This window comes from Pseudophryne corroboree, chromosome 5 (genome assembly GCF_028390025.1).
Source record: "Pseudophryne corroboree isolate aPseCor3 chromosome 5, aPseCor3.hap2, whole genome shotgun sequence".
Taxonomy (NCBI): domain Eukaryota; kingdom Metazoa; phylum Chordata; class Amphibia; order Anura; family Myobatrachidae; genus Pseudophryne; species Pseudophryne corroboree.
Window position 1 is genome coordinate 164,066,905 of NC_086448.1, and position 16,826 is coordinate 164,083,730.

Consider the following 16,826-nt stretch of genomic DNA (forward strand, 5'->3'; position numbering starts at 1 on the left):
CAATATCAGAGATATGCAAAGCCTCCTTCATTGCCGTGATCATATAACGTGTGGCCCTACTTGAAAATACGTTTGTTTCATCACCGTCGCCACTAGATTCAGTGTCTGTGTCTGGGTCTGTGTCGACCGACTGAGGTAAAGGGCGCTTTACAGCCCCTGACGGTGTCTGAGACGCCTGGGCAGGTACTAACTGGTTTGCCGGCCGTCTCATGTCGTCAACTGATTTTTGTAATGTGCTGACATTATCACGTAATTCCATAAACAAAGCCATCCATTCCGGTGTCGACTCCCTGGGGGGTGACATCACCATTATCGGCAATTGCTCTGCCTCCACACCAACATCGTCCTCATACATGTCGACACACACGTACCGACACACAGCAGACACACAGGGAATGCTCTTATCGAAGACAGGACCCCACTAGCCCTTTGGGGAGACAGAGGGAGAGTTTGCCAGCACACACCCAAGCGCTATAATATATATGGGAACAACCTTATATAAGTGTTGTTCCTTATAGCAGCTTAAATATATCAAAATATCGCCAAAAAATGCCCCCCCTCTCTGTTTTACCCTGTTTCTGTAGTGCAGTGCAGGGGAGAGTCCTGGGAGCCTTCCTCACAGCGGAGCTGAGCAGGAAAATGGCGCTGTGTGCTGAGGAGAATAAGCCCCGCCCCCTATTTCGGCGGGCTTTTCTCCCGAAGTTTTAGATATCTGGCATGGGTTAAATACATACATATAGCCTCAATGGCTATATGTGATGTATTCTTTTGCCATAAAGGTATTAAATATTGCTGCCCAGGGCGCCCCCAGCAGCGCCCTGCACCCTCCGTGACCGCTTGGTGTGAAGTGTGTGACAACAATGGCGCACAGCTGCAGTGCTGTGCGCTACCTTCATGAAGACTGAAGAGCCTTCTGCCGCCTGTTTCCGGACCTTCAATCTTCAGCATCTGTAAGGGGGGTCGGCGGCGCGGCTCCGGGACGAACCCCAGGGTGAGACCTGTGTTCCGACTCCCTCTGGAGCTAATGGTGTCCAGTAGCCTAAGAATCCAATCCATCCTGCACGCAAGTGAGTTGAAATTCTCTCCCCTAAGTCCCTCGATGCAGTGAGCCTGTTGCCAGCAGGACTCACTGAAAATAAAAAACCTAAAAACTTTTTCTAAGCAGCTCTTTAGGAGAGCCACCTAGATTGCACCCTGCTCGGACGGGCACAAAAACCTAACTGAGGCTTGGAGGAGGGTCATAGGGGGAGGAGCCAGTACACACCACCTAATCCTAAAGCTTTATTTTTGTGCCCTGTCTCCTGCGGAGCCGCTATTCCCCATGGTCCTGACGGAGTCCCCAGCATCCACTTAGGACGTTAGAGAAAACCTAAATTATACTTTCTTTCTAGGAGCTCAGGAGAGCCCCTAGTGTGCATCCAGCTCGACCGGGCACAGAAATCTAACCGAGGTCTGGAGGAGGGGCATAGAGGGAGGAGCCAGTGCACACCAGATAGTACCTAATCTTTCTTTTAGAGTGCCCAGTCTCCTGCGGAGCCCGTCTATTCCCCATGGTCCTTACGGAGTTCCCAGCATCCACTAGGACGTCAGAGAAATATAGTTAAACATGCAGAACAACATAGAATAAGTGTCAACGTTTTTACCCTGTAACTTTTTTCATGTTGACCTGTTAATCCAGAGGTTCCAAAACACGGTCCTCAAGGCACCCCAATGGTCCAGGTTTTAAATGTATCCATGCTTGGCCACAGGTGACTTAATTAGCACCTCAGTCAATTTGATTTAACCATCTGTGCCGAGCCATGGATATACCTAAATCCTGGACTGCTGGGGTGCCTTGAGGACCACGTTTGGGAACCTCTGTGTTAATCCGAATTATACAAATAATAACAACTATAAAAAGAACATCCCCATTCTGCTGGATTACAGACCACACACTAGCGAAATAGTAACAGAGGGCTGACACTGAGGGTGCATGACCGGCGCAAGCTCTGGTTAACGCCGCCAACCTAGAGAATTCGGCAAACGGCTGTGACATTATAGCTCCCAGTTATAACCGATTGTAAAGGAGCAGCAGTGTGATATATTTAGTTGAAGTAGCTGCCGGCTGCTTCATCTCCATGTCTGTGGCCGGCACAGCGTGAGGAAGGTACTGAGGTATTTCCACACTGCACAGCAAGACATATACCATTTAAATATATATTTTACCATTATCAAATTTTCTAGGTGTGCATTAATAAAGTCACCATGAACATATAGCATCATTAAATATAGTATACAGTAAAAGTATTCTTAAAGGGGGGTACTCACGGAGCCATAATCTAAGCAATCTGACTAGATTGCTTAGATTTTAAAGCATGATCGCTCCATGTGTACCCCCTACAGCGATAGCGATGCGCAGCCCCGCGCATCGCTATCGCTGGTGCTAGATTGGCCTGCCATGCATTTGTATTTAGGTTTTGCTCAATAGCTGGCAGTGTCTGTGTAAATACTAATTTAAATAGTGACACTGCCTCGTACAAGTGCATTCTGCTTGTGTGCACGCCCTAAAATCTCACACATAGCGGAGAGATTGTTACAATTGTTTCTTGGCCTTCATTTGATTACGCGCGGTCCAGTCACAGGATTGCATGCACTGGTGGTGTACAGGGTTTCTGGTGTATGGACAACATTCGGATGTTTCCATCTGAACAGAATTCATAAGTACACAAAAGTCAATAACCCATGAAGAACGCGCTGTGAAAACCAATTTCAACCAGCTTTATTTCTGCACCCTCTCTGTGGGTGTTGGTTTAAAAACATTTTAAAGTTGTAAACATTGAAATAAAGGGTTCCACTTAAAATTTGTTTGGTTTCTGCCCGACTTCACGCAGCAGTTTTTATTTTATTTTTAAAGTCAAAACCAACCTGAGAGTACCCTGCCCAACTAAGCGAGAGACTGGGCACTAGCTGTTTTGGCAGTAGACTTAAAGAAAACAGACCGCCTTCGCACAGTGGATGAAACCATTTTGGGTCTATTTTTGACTGCATTCACTTTTCTCGCATTAAATACTTAATTTTTTCTTTAAAAAAAAAAAAATCCACCTTATACCTAGACAGGATCTAGAGGCATTGATGAGTGAGGAAAGTAAACTGCAATTCCACCTGTCACAGCGGCTGAAAACTGGATACTCTGGTCCTGAATCTACACAACGCTAATTAGATTGGCTGTCGTGTGTCCCTACAGTTAATGCATTATAGCGGAGAAGGATCACACAGGAATATTCTATACAGAGGAAGATTCATGGCACAAGGCTGAATCCATCAATTCCACCTTGATTGATTGTGACCACCATGAGCTTCTTGCACTTAAATTTTCATTTACAGACAAAAACAGTCCACAGAGCGAGTTTCTGTGAATAGTCACCTATCCTGGAAGTTAAATTAGCCAACCACCCCCAGGCATAAGAGCCCCGAGGACATGGCATGCTGAGGACTTCTGAATACTGTACATACGTTGCTGGGCTACTAGACAGCGTGGTGTCTCAAAATAAAACACGAGATCAAATGCCCAATTTAAAAGGGATGCTAACCTTTTTCCCACTCATATCAAGTGCTTCCTACTTAGTACAATAAAGGTGGGGGCCCCTCTACCCCTCCACAAGACTGTTAAGGAAGAGTACTAAATGATTGGAAGGCGTCATGCAAGCATTTACACAGTTCAGCAGACAGGTGCCCAACCTGGGAATAATACCCTCCCACTATGGCCCTTTGTCAGGAAGCACAATGCAGCAGATGGAGAAAAAAGAGTGCATTCAAAACAAGATTGATTTTCATCAAAACTAGAAAATATGTCTGGGCTACAGACTAGATCCAGCACGCCACGTAAGCACACTGTAACCAATTTATACATATTATGACACATTTTCTTTTACTTTCCTCTGTAGTGGTCTAATGAAAATATTACAAGCATAGAAGGTATCAAAACTAGAGATGCGCGGAGGACACTTTTCGTGTTTTGGATCTGGATCTCAGTTAGTATTTTCGATCTGGATTGGTTTTCGCCAAAACCACCCCTTTTGGGTTTTGTTTTTAAAAAACTCCTTAAAAACAGCTAAAAAAAAAAAAATCACAGAATTTGGGGGTATTTTTGATCTTACAGTATTATTAAAATCAATAACATTAATTTCCACTCATTTCCAGTCTATTCTGAACACCTCCCACCTCACAATATTGTTTTTAGGTCAAAAAGTTGCACCGACGTAGCTGGATGACCAAGATAAGTGACACAAGTGGGCGACACAAACATCTGGCAAATCTAGGAGTGGCACTGCAGTGGCAGTTTTAAAAACTAGGCCCCAAAGAGCACATAATGCAGAAAAAAAAAAGGGGGGAGGTGCAAGATAGAATAGTCCTCGCCACCCACCCTTAGGTTGTTTAAACAGGACGTGCACAGTTTAATAAACACATCATTTCAGTGACAGGTGGTCCCCCTGGAAAAAGCTTGCCAACTTCTCCGAATCATAGCTAGCTACAAACATACCACCTCCATATTTGATGACTTTTCACATTATGAGAAAAGGACAGTGTCAAGAAGGTGATTAAAAAAAAAAAAAAAAAAAAAGAAGAGAGAGAGGCACACGCAATCAGGAACAACACACAGGCTTTCACCTCCACTCCTATATTGGTGTGGAACGGAGAGGACTTCAACCAATCAAGTATATAATTACCACATTACTGGACAAACTAAAAAACTAGGGGCCAAAGCCCCCAAATTTGTACTCCCTTCTCCATTTTCAGGGATTAAGATAATCTCGAATTTAATGCTGGGATGCAAATAAACTGGTGTATACCACAGGATCAAGATTTGATATTTTCCCCTCCACAGAGACTGGAGAAAATCTTGTGGGTTTCTTTTTTTTTCATTGCATTTTTATTAACATATTTTGTGGCAAATACCTTATTTTCATTTTTCACAGCTCCCAGTTACACGCATGTAAGCATACCTGTGTCTTGTTTATTTTATTCATATTTTATTTTATTTTTAAATAAAGCAGCCCCTTCAATGTTTTAGCAGCCCCTCCTGAGCCCCCACAGCAGCCACGTATCAGGCAACTTGAGTTCGGGTGGGTTCGGTACAGTACTAAGCAGGACTGTGCAGTGAATTTATTATCAAGCCCCTACCCTAGTGGAGTTTACCACTCTACAGTTGAAACTCATTTCATACTATAAGTAGGACTGTGGGAGGAAGCAATGTTAACCTCTATGCCAACAGCATGCCTCAGCCTGGCAAGACAGACGTCTTCCTGGCTGTAAGGCACCATGAGACTCCATATTGGGCCTTATTCAGTAACTTTGTGCCTCACAAGAGCTCCTGGTCCATCGGGATGCGGTCAAGATGCCGCCGGACGGAATCCCAGCGGTCGAAATACCGACGCCGGAATCCCGACCGCCACAATCCCGACATATTCTCCCTCCGTGGGTGTCCACGACACCCATAGAGGGAGAATATAATAGTGTGCCGAGCGTAGCGAGCGAAGCGGGCCCGCAAGGGGCTACGTTCCGCTCACCACCCCTGTCGGGATTGTGTGGTCGGGATTCTGGCGTCGGTATTTCGACCGCCGGGATTCCGACCGGCGGCATTTAGTACTGATCCCTGTACATCTAATGCTGCAGTACAATGGAAAGCTGATGCAATGCAAAATCACTGAAACTCTGTTCTTCTAACACAGCGATGTCTTGCGATAACCCTACGCAGTCCTTACATTGTACAATTAAGGAGAAAACATTTACAAAATAAAGTAAAATCACCCTGTACAAAAATGCACATCTTGTAAATAATCCCAAAATGTGGAACATTAATAATAAATCAAAATTAAGGCTGACTAATTGGAGCCATTCATTTGAGTCCCTAACATGAAATAATTGAGAAGAACCTCTCTCTAATGCTGGGTACACAGTGCACACTAGAAGATGTAGATGAGCGGGTTCAGACAGCACACCCCAGGAATTATATGGCAGACATATAGACCTAGGTGTGTTTGGAAAATCTAGTTCTCTGGCAGTTGCGATGGATTAGGATTCCGACTCTTCCGAATGTGGTCTCATTAGAAAACACTTAGGGGGTAATTCAGACCTGATCGGAGTAGCAAATTTGTTAGCAATTGGGCAAAACCATGTACACTGCAGGGGGGGGGGGCAGATATAACATGTGCAGAGAGAGTTAGATTTGGGTGGGTTACTTTGTTTCTGTGCAGGGTAAATACCGGCTGCTTTATTTTTACACTGCAATTTAGATTTAAGTTTGAACACGCCCCACCCAAATCTAACTCTCTCTGCACTTGTTACATCTGTTCCCCCCCCCCCCCCCTCCTGCAGCGCACATGGTTTTGCTCAACCGCTAACAAATTTGCTGCTACGATCAGGTCTGAATTTCCCCTTAGTCAAAAATGCAATTTCCATCTTTGCGGCTATATGTTTTCACAAATCTGGTTGTGATGTTGAAGCTTGTTTCATATTCTGCTCCAAGCTTTAACTTAAACCTAGGATCAAATACAGCAGCATCCCTGGAATTATACGGCAGCACAACTGCTAGAGAGCCACAGGTTGGCCAATCCTGGACATGACCATCAGAATCCTCATCGTCAACTTCCTCATCACTGCCAGCTACACCAATATCCTCCTCATCCTGGTGTACTTCTACAGTGACATCCTCAATCTCAATATCAGCAACTGGACTGGCAGTACTCCTCCCTGCACATGCAGGGGGCGTGCAAATGGTGGTAGGAGCCTTCTTTTCCCATACAGTCTTGGGATTGTCAGGCCTAGACATCGCAACCGCGGACACACTTGGACTCTCCTTGGAAAATTTTGATATCTCTGAACGCACAGTTGTTTTTTCCTGTGCTTTAAGAAGCTTTATTTTTAAAAAAAATTGAGACGGGAGGAGGGCTTCCATCTTCATGAGAAGCTGAACCACCAGTCATGAACATAGGCCAAGGCCTTTGCCTTTCCTTGCTAATTCGTGTTGTGAATGGCATATTGTCAATTATACGTTTCTTAGCAGAAAGATTTCTTCTTTCTTTGGTTATTAATTTTTGCTTCTTGGATTTTACGTGCCCTCTATGACATTGGGCAGCGGCATTAGCAGACGACGTTGATGGAATTGCATCGTCAATGTCATGACTGGTGGCAGCAGCAGCTTCAGCACTAGTACTAGTACTAGGAACTGGATGTGGTTCCTGATCTTTCACTATTTATTCCCTCAAAATTTTTGTTCTCCATTTCACAGACAGCACCCCTTTATTATTACAGCACACAGAACAGTGCCCCTTTATTTTCACAGCACCCCTGTATTTTTACAGCATACAGGACAGGGCCAGTGTACATTTATTTCCACAGTAACCCTGCAATTTTACAGCATCCAGGACAGGGCCAGTGTACATTTATTTTCACAGCACCACTGAATTTTTACAGCATACAGGACAGGGCCAGCACCCCTGTATTTTCACAGCATACAGGACAGTGCCCCCGTACAGCAACACCCATGTACAGCTGCAGCACATGACAACAGTGACAGGACAGCCCCCCTAGAGAGTACACACTGACACACCCAAAGCCACCACCCACAGAGAGAGACAGAGGTCTGTCTCCCTCACTCTCCAAGTCCGGAGTGAAAATGGCGGCGACATGCGGCTCTATATATGGAATCCAAAACCCGCGAGAATCTGACAGCGGGATGATGACGTTTTGCCTCGTTCTGGGACCAGAGTGTCCCGAGCCGGACTTGGTTCCCGGCTCGGAACGTGAAGTACGGGGGGAGGTTTGGTTCTCTGCTCATCTCTAATCAAAACATTATTGGTACAACACTTGAAGTAGCTTCTATAGCTCATTAATAAAGATAATATTAAAAAAAAAAGTACTATTCCCAAAACTGCCGCTGTCCTCCGCTCTACCCCATAAGTCCTTATCAGGTCATTATTATGTGTAACACCACGCTAATACAATGACTTGTGGCACAGTCCCATGGAAGAGGCAGATATGTGGGTGCAGTGATCTGGATTGTCTGACAATAGGTCAGCAGACAGCTGGAGACATCGCCAATCTATGGGGTCGATTAAATACCTGTTAAGATGGAACAGCATAACGCACCCATCATGGGTCCCCTCTATGCCCTCAGTACTCCAGAAGACAACAGCTGGGTAGTTAGCAGTTTAGTTATGAGTCACCAACTGTAGGCTGTAATAGATGTACTTCTATAAGTATTGTAAGTGTAGGCTTCACGCACATTTATCATGTGTGTAATGAACTGGACAGACTTGTGTTTTTCATTGGCAGGGGCCCCAATGCGGAAAAGGGAGACTGAACAGGCTCCTTTGGCTGTGTAGATGAGTAGTCATGTCTCTTTTTACTGTTACTTTAATCAGTATTATACATCATCACATTACTAAAAAGGTTTCTGTATGATCATTTCCAAGTATTTTTTATTTTTACCTATGATCAGTGATTCTCTCATGGAACTTGAACAGTGAGTAATCACAAATGGGCAGTGGCAATTTTTTTGAATACATACAATTCTCTTGAGTGAATGTAAAAAAACTAAGGGGTCTATGTACTAACTAAGCTATGAAGCGTGATGGACGGAGATAAAGTACCAGCCAATTAGCTCCTAACTGCCATATTACTGACTGTGTTTGAAGAATGACACAGTTAGGAGTCGATTGTCTGGTACTTGATCTCCATCCACTTTATCTCTCTCCAACACTTAGTACATAGACACTAATGTGGTTGATGCATCAAGCATTGAAGGGGGGGTTAGGGGAGGAAGAGTGGAGAAGTGGACCAGTGGAGAAGTAGAAATTGCACATAGCGACCAATATGCTTGGAGAAAGCATTTATCGAGCACATCATATAAAATGGTAGGTAGACATCGAGTGGTTGATATGAGTAACTTCTCCACTCTTCTCACTGTTATATACATCACCCCCTAAATCTGGCCATTTGTAAAGCACTGAAAATTACCATAAAGTTTAAAACAACTGGTATTGGTGCATAAAAGTACTACTCCCTTCACTGACAAGTTCCTAATCACACCTGACCAAGCACGGACAAACAAGAGCAAGCCAATGCCAACATGCTCAAGACTAGATCTTTAAAATACATACATACAAAAAAAAAAATAAAAAAAAAAATGGTAATTTACAGACGGGCAAAAAAAAAAAAAATGCGTGTAAATATCCAATTCGCTCAAAAAGTACCCATTTTGCATCAGATCATTACTACGTTTGAAAGTTATTATTTTCACAGTAGTCAACATAGCCCAGAAATGGTCTTTTCTCTATATAAAGTGCCCTCTAATATGCAGAAGTTGCCTTACTGAATACACTGGCCTTTATGGTAAGAAAAAGGACAATATCTCCTACTAAATGCACATCCCTAATCTTGCTGAATGTCTTAAATAATCTTCCCCAATAAACAAATTTCTATGCCAGAGGTTCCCAAACTCTGCCATTACAGTCCAGGTTACAAGGATATCCATGCTTGAGCACAGGTGACTTAATTAGTACTGCTGTTAATTTGATTTAACTATCTGGATTCCAGCATGGACATCCTTAAAACCTGAACAGTAATAGAGGAGTTTGGGAACTTCTGCTCTATACCTAGCCTTGAAGATGCTATATTTCTCACACATGCAGGTGGCCTGCAAATCCATGCACTTTGCTGTACAACCAGGTGCATTAGGAGTATGCACGGCAGGGGCCACATGCATTCCACAACACTGACCATCGCTCACATATATACATTACTTCTGTTGAACAACCATATAAAATGAGACGTCATAAGGTACATTACAGCGTTTTATGTAGCAATGGGCACATTACAGAATAGTGGCATTTCTACAGACCAGGAATCAGCTACTGATCTTTTTAGTACTACCAAGTGTAATTACTGTTAATAAAGCAACAATACTGTTTTAAACCACTGTTGCTATTAAACAACTTTACTAAAAGGTGTTTTAAGGTGCAAAATTATAGTAATGTGTAATATGCACGGAGAATCATTACTAGCACCATATATCACACAAGATGAAGGAGGCAACCAAAATAGCTGTGACATTTCTACCATGTATTTTCTGTCTCACTCGTTGGAGCACTAAAGTAATCCCCACTAGTGATATAGAATATGTGGCCTCTGCTAACGCTCACTGCACAAAAGGCCATTTGGGCAAGTTAACCACTCACTGTACCCTGCAGGATGATCCGGTCTCTGGTATATAACAGAACAGAGGGGGGAGGTACAGCTGGTTATTCCCAGACTAGCGTGTCTGTCACAGCTATAAACTAAACATTCTCCTACTGAATGCAGGAACAGCCTCTCCCCTCAGCAATTGGTATTATGTGGGACGTTATTTTTTTTTTTTTTTTTATAAACCAATAATAGATTTGCTTAATGGGCAGTGAATGGAAAACAACAGTGATCATGTTGTTTAGCAGCATACATTATTCCAACAGCAGGGAATCTGGGGGTACTATAAATTAAATCTGCCTTCCCAGCCATTCATAGAGCGCAGAACAATTACCCAACACAATAATGTCCTAGCAGTATCAGAAGCAGTATATAAACAGTGTATTTCTTTGTATGCTAACACAGTATTTGCAGTTTTCTGTTGTGCATATATAAATCACCTGTGTGCATCATAGCAGAGCATGCAACCTGTACACATGAGTGTAACAGCTGCATATATATATAGCATGGTATATACAGTAGGTACAATATGGTGACAGAACACTGTAGGTAGGGGGTATAACGCATAGACGAGTAATCTGGCCCCTGGCCTGCATGTAGGCCCCTGCAATAAGGCTAACAGTGCATCACTCAGCTCAGCAGCAGCAGCGCAGGGCCCTGGTCTCCCCTGCCTGTAGCACATACACCAGAGACAGCCAGACATGACTGGCAGCAGCCCAGGTGGGGCAGATAGACAGTAGCTGGACATAAGTCTCCTTACCTTCATCTTCTAGCTCCAGTTTCTCCAGCATGCCTCCAATGGTGGTGCCCGGAGCCTGTGTGGGGAGAAGGCAGAGAGAGAATGATGAGCGCTCATACAGGAAAGGAGGGAGGCAGGAGAAGGAGGCAGCAGCAGCCCTGTTCCAGTCTCCTCCGCTTCTCCCTCTATACACAGTACATATACACCAGCAGCACTGCAGCCACTACTGGGAGGACCCTGCCCGGGAGAGGGCGGTACTAATCACTCCCACGCTTACGCTCATTGGGTAGCTGAGGACGTTGCTCACTGATTGGCTAGCGACATGTAGCGCTGACCAATGGCTGAGAGAGGTGAGACGTGCCCCGCCCCATCTCTGCAGCACACATATTAGGAGCCGCTGCCGGCTGTCACTATGGGGATTGCGGGGCTCATTCACTAAGCTTGCTACCGTGTCTCCCTGTGCCCCCACTCCCCAGCTCCTCCACGCCGGGGAGAGCCCCAGACAGGGCGTGCCCGGACCTTCCGCCCATAGTGCTATGGTATATCCTGCTGTGCCCGGCTGCCGAGCATACAGCTCTGTGCGCACATGCCGCCACATAGCCTCTCTCTGACACCTGACCTCTCGCCGATGTAATTAATATACTACATTCATTCACTGACAGTCATTAACTTTAGTTGGTGCCATCAGAGTGTTCGTAAATCCCCTCTTATGTCACAGCCAAACATGGATCCTGGATCACTTCTAGGTTCTTGTTACAGGATCAGTGATGGCAGGCAGAGTATGTGTTATAATTAGACATTCAAGGGCTCTGCTCTATATAATAGTCATCTTCTCTGGATTTTGTAGACTACCCACCATAAGAGGTTCTTCACTATATGGCAGCCACCAAAAGAGGGTCATTGCTGTATGGTAGCCACCAGCAAAGGGTCATTGCTGTATGGTAGCCACCAGCAGAGGGTCATTGTTATATGGCAGCCACCACAAGAGGGTCATCGCTATATGGCAGCCACCAGCAAAGGCTCATCGCTATATGGCAGCCACCACGAGAGTCATCGCTATATGGCAGCCACCAGCAAAGGCTCATCACTATATGGCAGCAACCACAAGAGGGTCAACGCTATATGGCAGCCACCAGCAAAGGCTCATCGCTATATGGAAGCCACCACAAGAGGGTCATCGATATATATGGCAGCCACCAGCAGAGTCTCATCGCTATATGGTAGCCAGCAGCAGAGGCTCATCGCTATATGGCAGCCACCACAAGAGTCATCGCTATATGGCAGCCACCAGCAAAGGCTCATCACTATATGGCAGCAACCACAAGAGGGTCATCGCTATATGGCAGCCACCAGCAAAGGCTCATCGCTATATGGAAGCCACCACAAGAGGGTCATCGATATATATGGCAGCCACCAGCAGAGTCTCATCAATATATGGTAGCCAGCAGCAGAGGCTCATCGCTATATGGCAGCCACCAGAAGAGGGTCATGGCTATATGGCAGCCACCAGAAGTAGGTCATCACTATGCTAGCACGAGAAAAGGGTCATCACTTTACGGTAGTCACCTGAAGAGGAACATCACTATATGATGCCACCAAAAAATGGGCAATCACTGTATGGTCGCCACCCAAGGTAGCAGATATAGTGTACATTCACACAAAAAGGCACCTACGGTAAACTCCTCCTCCGCACTCTCTATAATCATACCTCCCAACATGACCCTCTCCAGGAGGGACAAAATGTTCTGCTCCTGGACTTTCCTCTTAATTTATGATTGCTGGCATTTGTTTTGAACCGGTTAATGGATGAGAAAGGTGTTTCACCGGTATGCGGTCTCTAGGTCAACCACACTTAAGTCAACAGTGTCTACGTCGACATGCATTAGGTCGACATGAGACTTCACTTTTTTCTTTTCACTTTTTGAACTTTTTCATACTTTACTATTCACATGGACTACGATTCGAAAAAGGTAACCTTGCCTGAAGCATGGCGAGCAAAGCGAGCCATGTGAGGGGACACGGTGCACTACGAAGAAAACACCAAAAATTTTTTAACTCATGTCGACCTTGTACATGTTGACCAAATGCATGTGTCGATCTAGTCACTGTTGACCTAAGTGTGGTCGACTATGAGCCACACCCGTTTCACCACAGGTGATGGCATGCATAAATTAAGAGGGAAGTCCAGTAGCAGAGCATTCTGTCCCTCCTGGAGAGGGTCATGTTGGGAGGTATAATATCAGTGGGAGTCAATTATTTATCTTTATACTTAAGCTTACCATACTATTGTGTGAATTACACAAGTTCAGTGGCTGGCTTAATTCAAGCCTGCATTTCACCTGGTTTTGATCAGCCACAGAACCTGTGTAATCCATGAGTGTCCCAGTTTAAAGGGATAGTATGGTAAGCCTATTTATACTCCACCATGAAGGTTTGGTTTTCAGTTATATCTTTATGCTGATGTAACCCCGTACTTGCCTACCTGACCCTCTCCATGAGGGAGAAAAGGCTCTGTTCCCGGACTTTCCTGGTAATGTATGATTGTCATCACCTGTGGTGAAACACCTTTCTTATCAATTAACTAGCTCACCACAGGTGATGGCAATCATACATTACCAGGAAAGTCCAGGAACAGAGCCTTTTCTCCCCCATGGAGAGGGTCAGGTAGGCAAGTATGTGTAACCCAACTCTACACCTTTTCAGAGTAACATGACCAACACCAGCAACTGTCTGTCGGCTGTTTCATTCACCTGAAAAATAAGATTTTAAACCTACCGGTAAATCTTTTTCTCCTAGCTAGTAGAGGATGCTGGGGACTCCGTAAGGACCATGGGGTATAGACTGGCTCCGCAGGAGACATGGGCACTCTAAAGACTTTAGAATGGGTGTGCACTGGCTCCTCCCTCTATGCCCCTCCTCCAGACCTCAGTTAGAGAGCTGTGCCCAGAGGAGACGGACAGTACGAGGAAAGGATTTTTGTTACTCTAAGGGCAAGATACACACCAGCCCACACCGTACAACTTGGAACAAACGAACCAGTGAACAGTATGAAACAAAACAGCATCAGCTCGAGACTGATCAAAACTGTAACATAACCCTTATGTAAGCAATAACTATATAAAAGTCTTGCAGAATTTAGTCCGCACTGGGACGGGCGCCCAGCATCCTCTACGGACTAGGAGAAAAAGATTTACCGGTAGGTTTAAAATCTTATTTTCTCTTACGTCCTAGAGGATGCTGGGGACTCCGTAAGGACCATGGGGATTATACCAAAGCTCCAGACCGGGCGGGAGAGTGCGGATGACTCTGCAGCACCGATTGAGCAAACATGAGGTACTCCTCAGCCAAGGTATCAAACTTGTAGAATTTAGCAAAAGTGTTTGAACCCGACCAAGTAGCCGCTCGGCAAAGTTGCAATGCCGAGACACCTCAGGCAGCCGCCCAAGAAGAGCCCACCTTCCTAGTGGAATGGGCCTTTACCGAATTAGGTACCGGCAATCCAGCCGTAGAATGAGCCTGCTGAATCGTGTTACTGATCCAGCGGGCAATAGTCGGCTTAGAAGCAGGGGCGCCAATCTTGTTGGCAGCATACAGGACAAACAGTGCCTCTGTTTTCCTAACTCGAGCCGTCCTGGCTACATAAACTTTTAAGGCCCTGACTACATCAAGAGACTTGGAATCCTCAGAGTCCCCCGTAGCCACAGGCACCACAATAGGTTGGTTCATATTAAACGATGAAACCACCTTAGGTAGAAATTGAGGACGAGTCCTCAACTCTGCTCTATCCACATGGAAAATCAGGGGCTTTTGTGAGACAAAGCCGCCAATTCGGACACCCGCCTTGCAGATGCCAAGGCCAACAACATGACCACTTTCCAAGTGAGAAATTTAAACTCAACTGTTTGAAGAGGTTCAAACCAGTGTGACTTAAGGAACTGTAACACCACGTTAAGGTCCCATGGTGTCACTGGGGGCACAAAAGGAGGCTGGATGTGCAGCACTCCCTTTACAAAAGTCTGGACTTCTGGGAGAGAAGCCAATTCCTTCTGAAAGAATATAGATAGGGCCGAAATCTGTACCTTAATGGAGTCTAACGTCCTGTCTGTAGAAAGTGGAGAAAACGGCCCAGGTGGAAATCTTCCGTAGGAGCATTCTTGGCTTCACACCAAGAAACATACATCCTCCAGAGACGGTGATAATGTTTTGCCATCACCTCCTTCCTAGCCCTTATCAGAGTAGGGATGACTTCCTCCGGAATACCTTTCCCAGCTAGGATTCGGTGTTCAACCGCCATGCCGTCAAACGTAACCGCGGTAAGTCTTGGAACACGCAGGGCCCCGCTGCAACAGGTCCTCCCTGAGAGGAAGAGGCCATGGATCTTCTGTGAGCATCTCCTGAAGATCTGAATACCAGGCCCTTCGAGGCCAATCTGGAACAACGAGTATTGTCTGCCTTCTTTTTCTTCTTATGATTCTCAATATTTTGGAGATGAGAGGAAGAGGAGGGAATACATAGACCGACTGAAACACCCATGGTGTCACCAAGGCGTCTACCGCTACTGCCTGAGGGTCCCTTGACCTGGCACAATACCTTCCGAAGCTTCTTGTTGAGGTGTGACGCCATCATGTCTATTTGAGGAAGTCCCCAAAGACTTGTTATCTCTGCAAAAACTTCTTGATGAATCCCCACTCTCCTGGATGGGGATCGTGTTTTCTGAGGAAGTCTACTTCCCAGTTGTCCACTCCTGGAATGAAGACTGCTAACAGAGCGCTTACGTGATTTTCCGCCCAGCGCAGAATCCTTGTGGCTTCCGCCATTGCCACTCTGCTCCTTATCCCGCCTTGGCGGTTTACATGAGCCACGGCTGTGACGTTGTCTGATTGAATCAGAACAGATAGGTCGCGAAGAAGATTCTCCGCTTGTCGTACGCCGTTGTATATGGCCCTTAATTCCAGAATGTTGATGTGTAGACAAGCCTCCTGGCTTGACCATGTTCCCTGAAAATTTCTTCCTTGTGTGACTGCTCCCCATCCTCGGAGGCTCGCGTCCGTGGTCACCAGAACCCAGTCTTGAATGCCGAACCTGCGACCCTCTAGAAGGTGAGCACTCTGCAGCCACCACAGGAGAGACACCCTGGCCCTGGGGGACAGGCTTATTTTCTGATGAATTTGAAGATGGGACCCGGACCACTTGTCCAGAAGGTCCCACTGAAATGTCCTCGCATGAAATCTGCCGAAGGGGATGGCCTCGTAGGTCGCCACCATTTTTCCCAGTACACGAGTGCATTGATGGACCGACACCCTTTTCGGTCTTAACAGGTCTCTGACCATGTTCTGGAGTTCCTGGGCTTTTTCCATCGGGAGAAAACCCTCTTTTCTTCCGTGTCCAGAATCATGCCTAAGAAAGATAGCCGAGTCGTTGGAACCAACTGTGACTTTGGTAGATTTAGAATCCAGCCATGTTGCTGCAGCACTCTCAGGGAGAGCGACACGCTTTTCAGCAACTGATCTCTCGATCTCGCTTTTATCAGGATATCGTCCAAGTATGGGATAATTGTGACTCCCTGCCTACCTTGGTGAAAATCCTCGGGACCGTGGAAAGCCCAAACGGCAACGTCTGAAACTGGTAATGACAGTCCTGTACAGCGAATCTCAGGTACGCCTGATGAGGAGGATATATGGGGACATGAAGGTATGCATCCTTTATGTCTAGTGACACCATAAAATCCCCCCTTCCAGGCTGGAGATAACCGCCCGGAGCGATTCCATCTTGAATTTGAACTTTTTCACGTACAGGTTTAGGGATTTTAGATTTAGAATAGGCCTGACTGAGCCATCCGGTTTTGGAACCACAGTACCCCTTCCCC

The 16,826-nt window shown here is 45.6% G+C and overlaps 1 protein-coding gene across 6 annotated transcripts in view; it reads right to left on the bottom strand.

The window, feature by feature from the left end:
• PRKAG2 (protein kinase AMP-activated non-catalytic subunit gamma 2) overlaps positions 1 to 16,826 on the bottom strand; it is a 656,600-nt gene that overhangs the window by 130,521 nt on the left and 509,253 nt on the right. For all 6 annotated transcript variants that reach the window (XM_063921848.1, XM_063921849.1, XM_063921850.1 and 3 more), the window contains one exon: positions 10,982 to 11,036. In XM_063921848.1, coding sequence (XP_063777918.1) covers positions 10,982 to 11,036 — 55 coding nt within the window. The remainder of the gene's footprint in view (positions 1 to 10,981; positions 11,037 to 16,826) is intronic.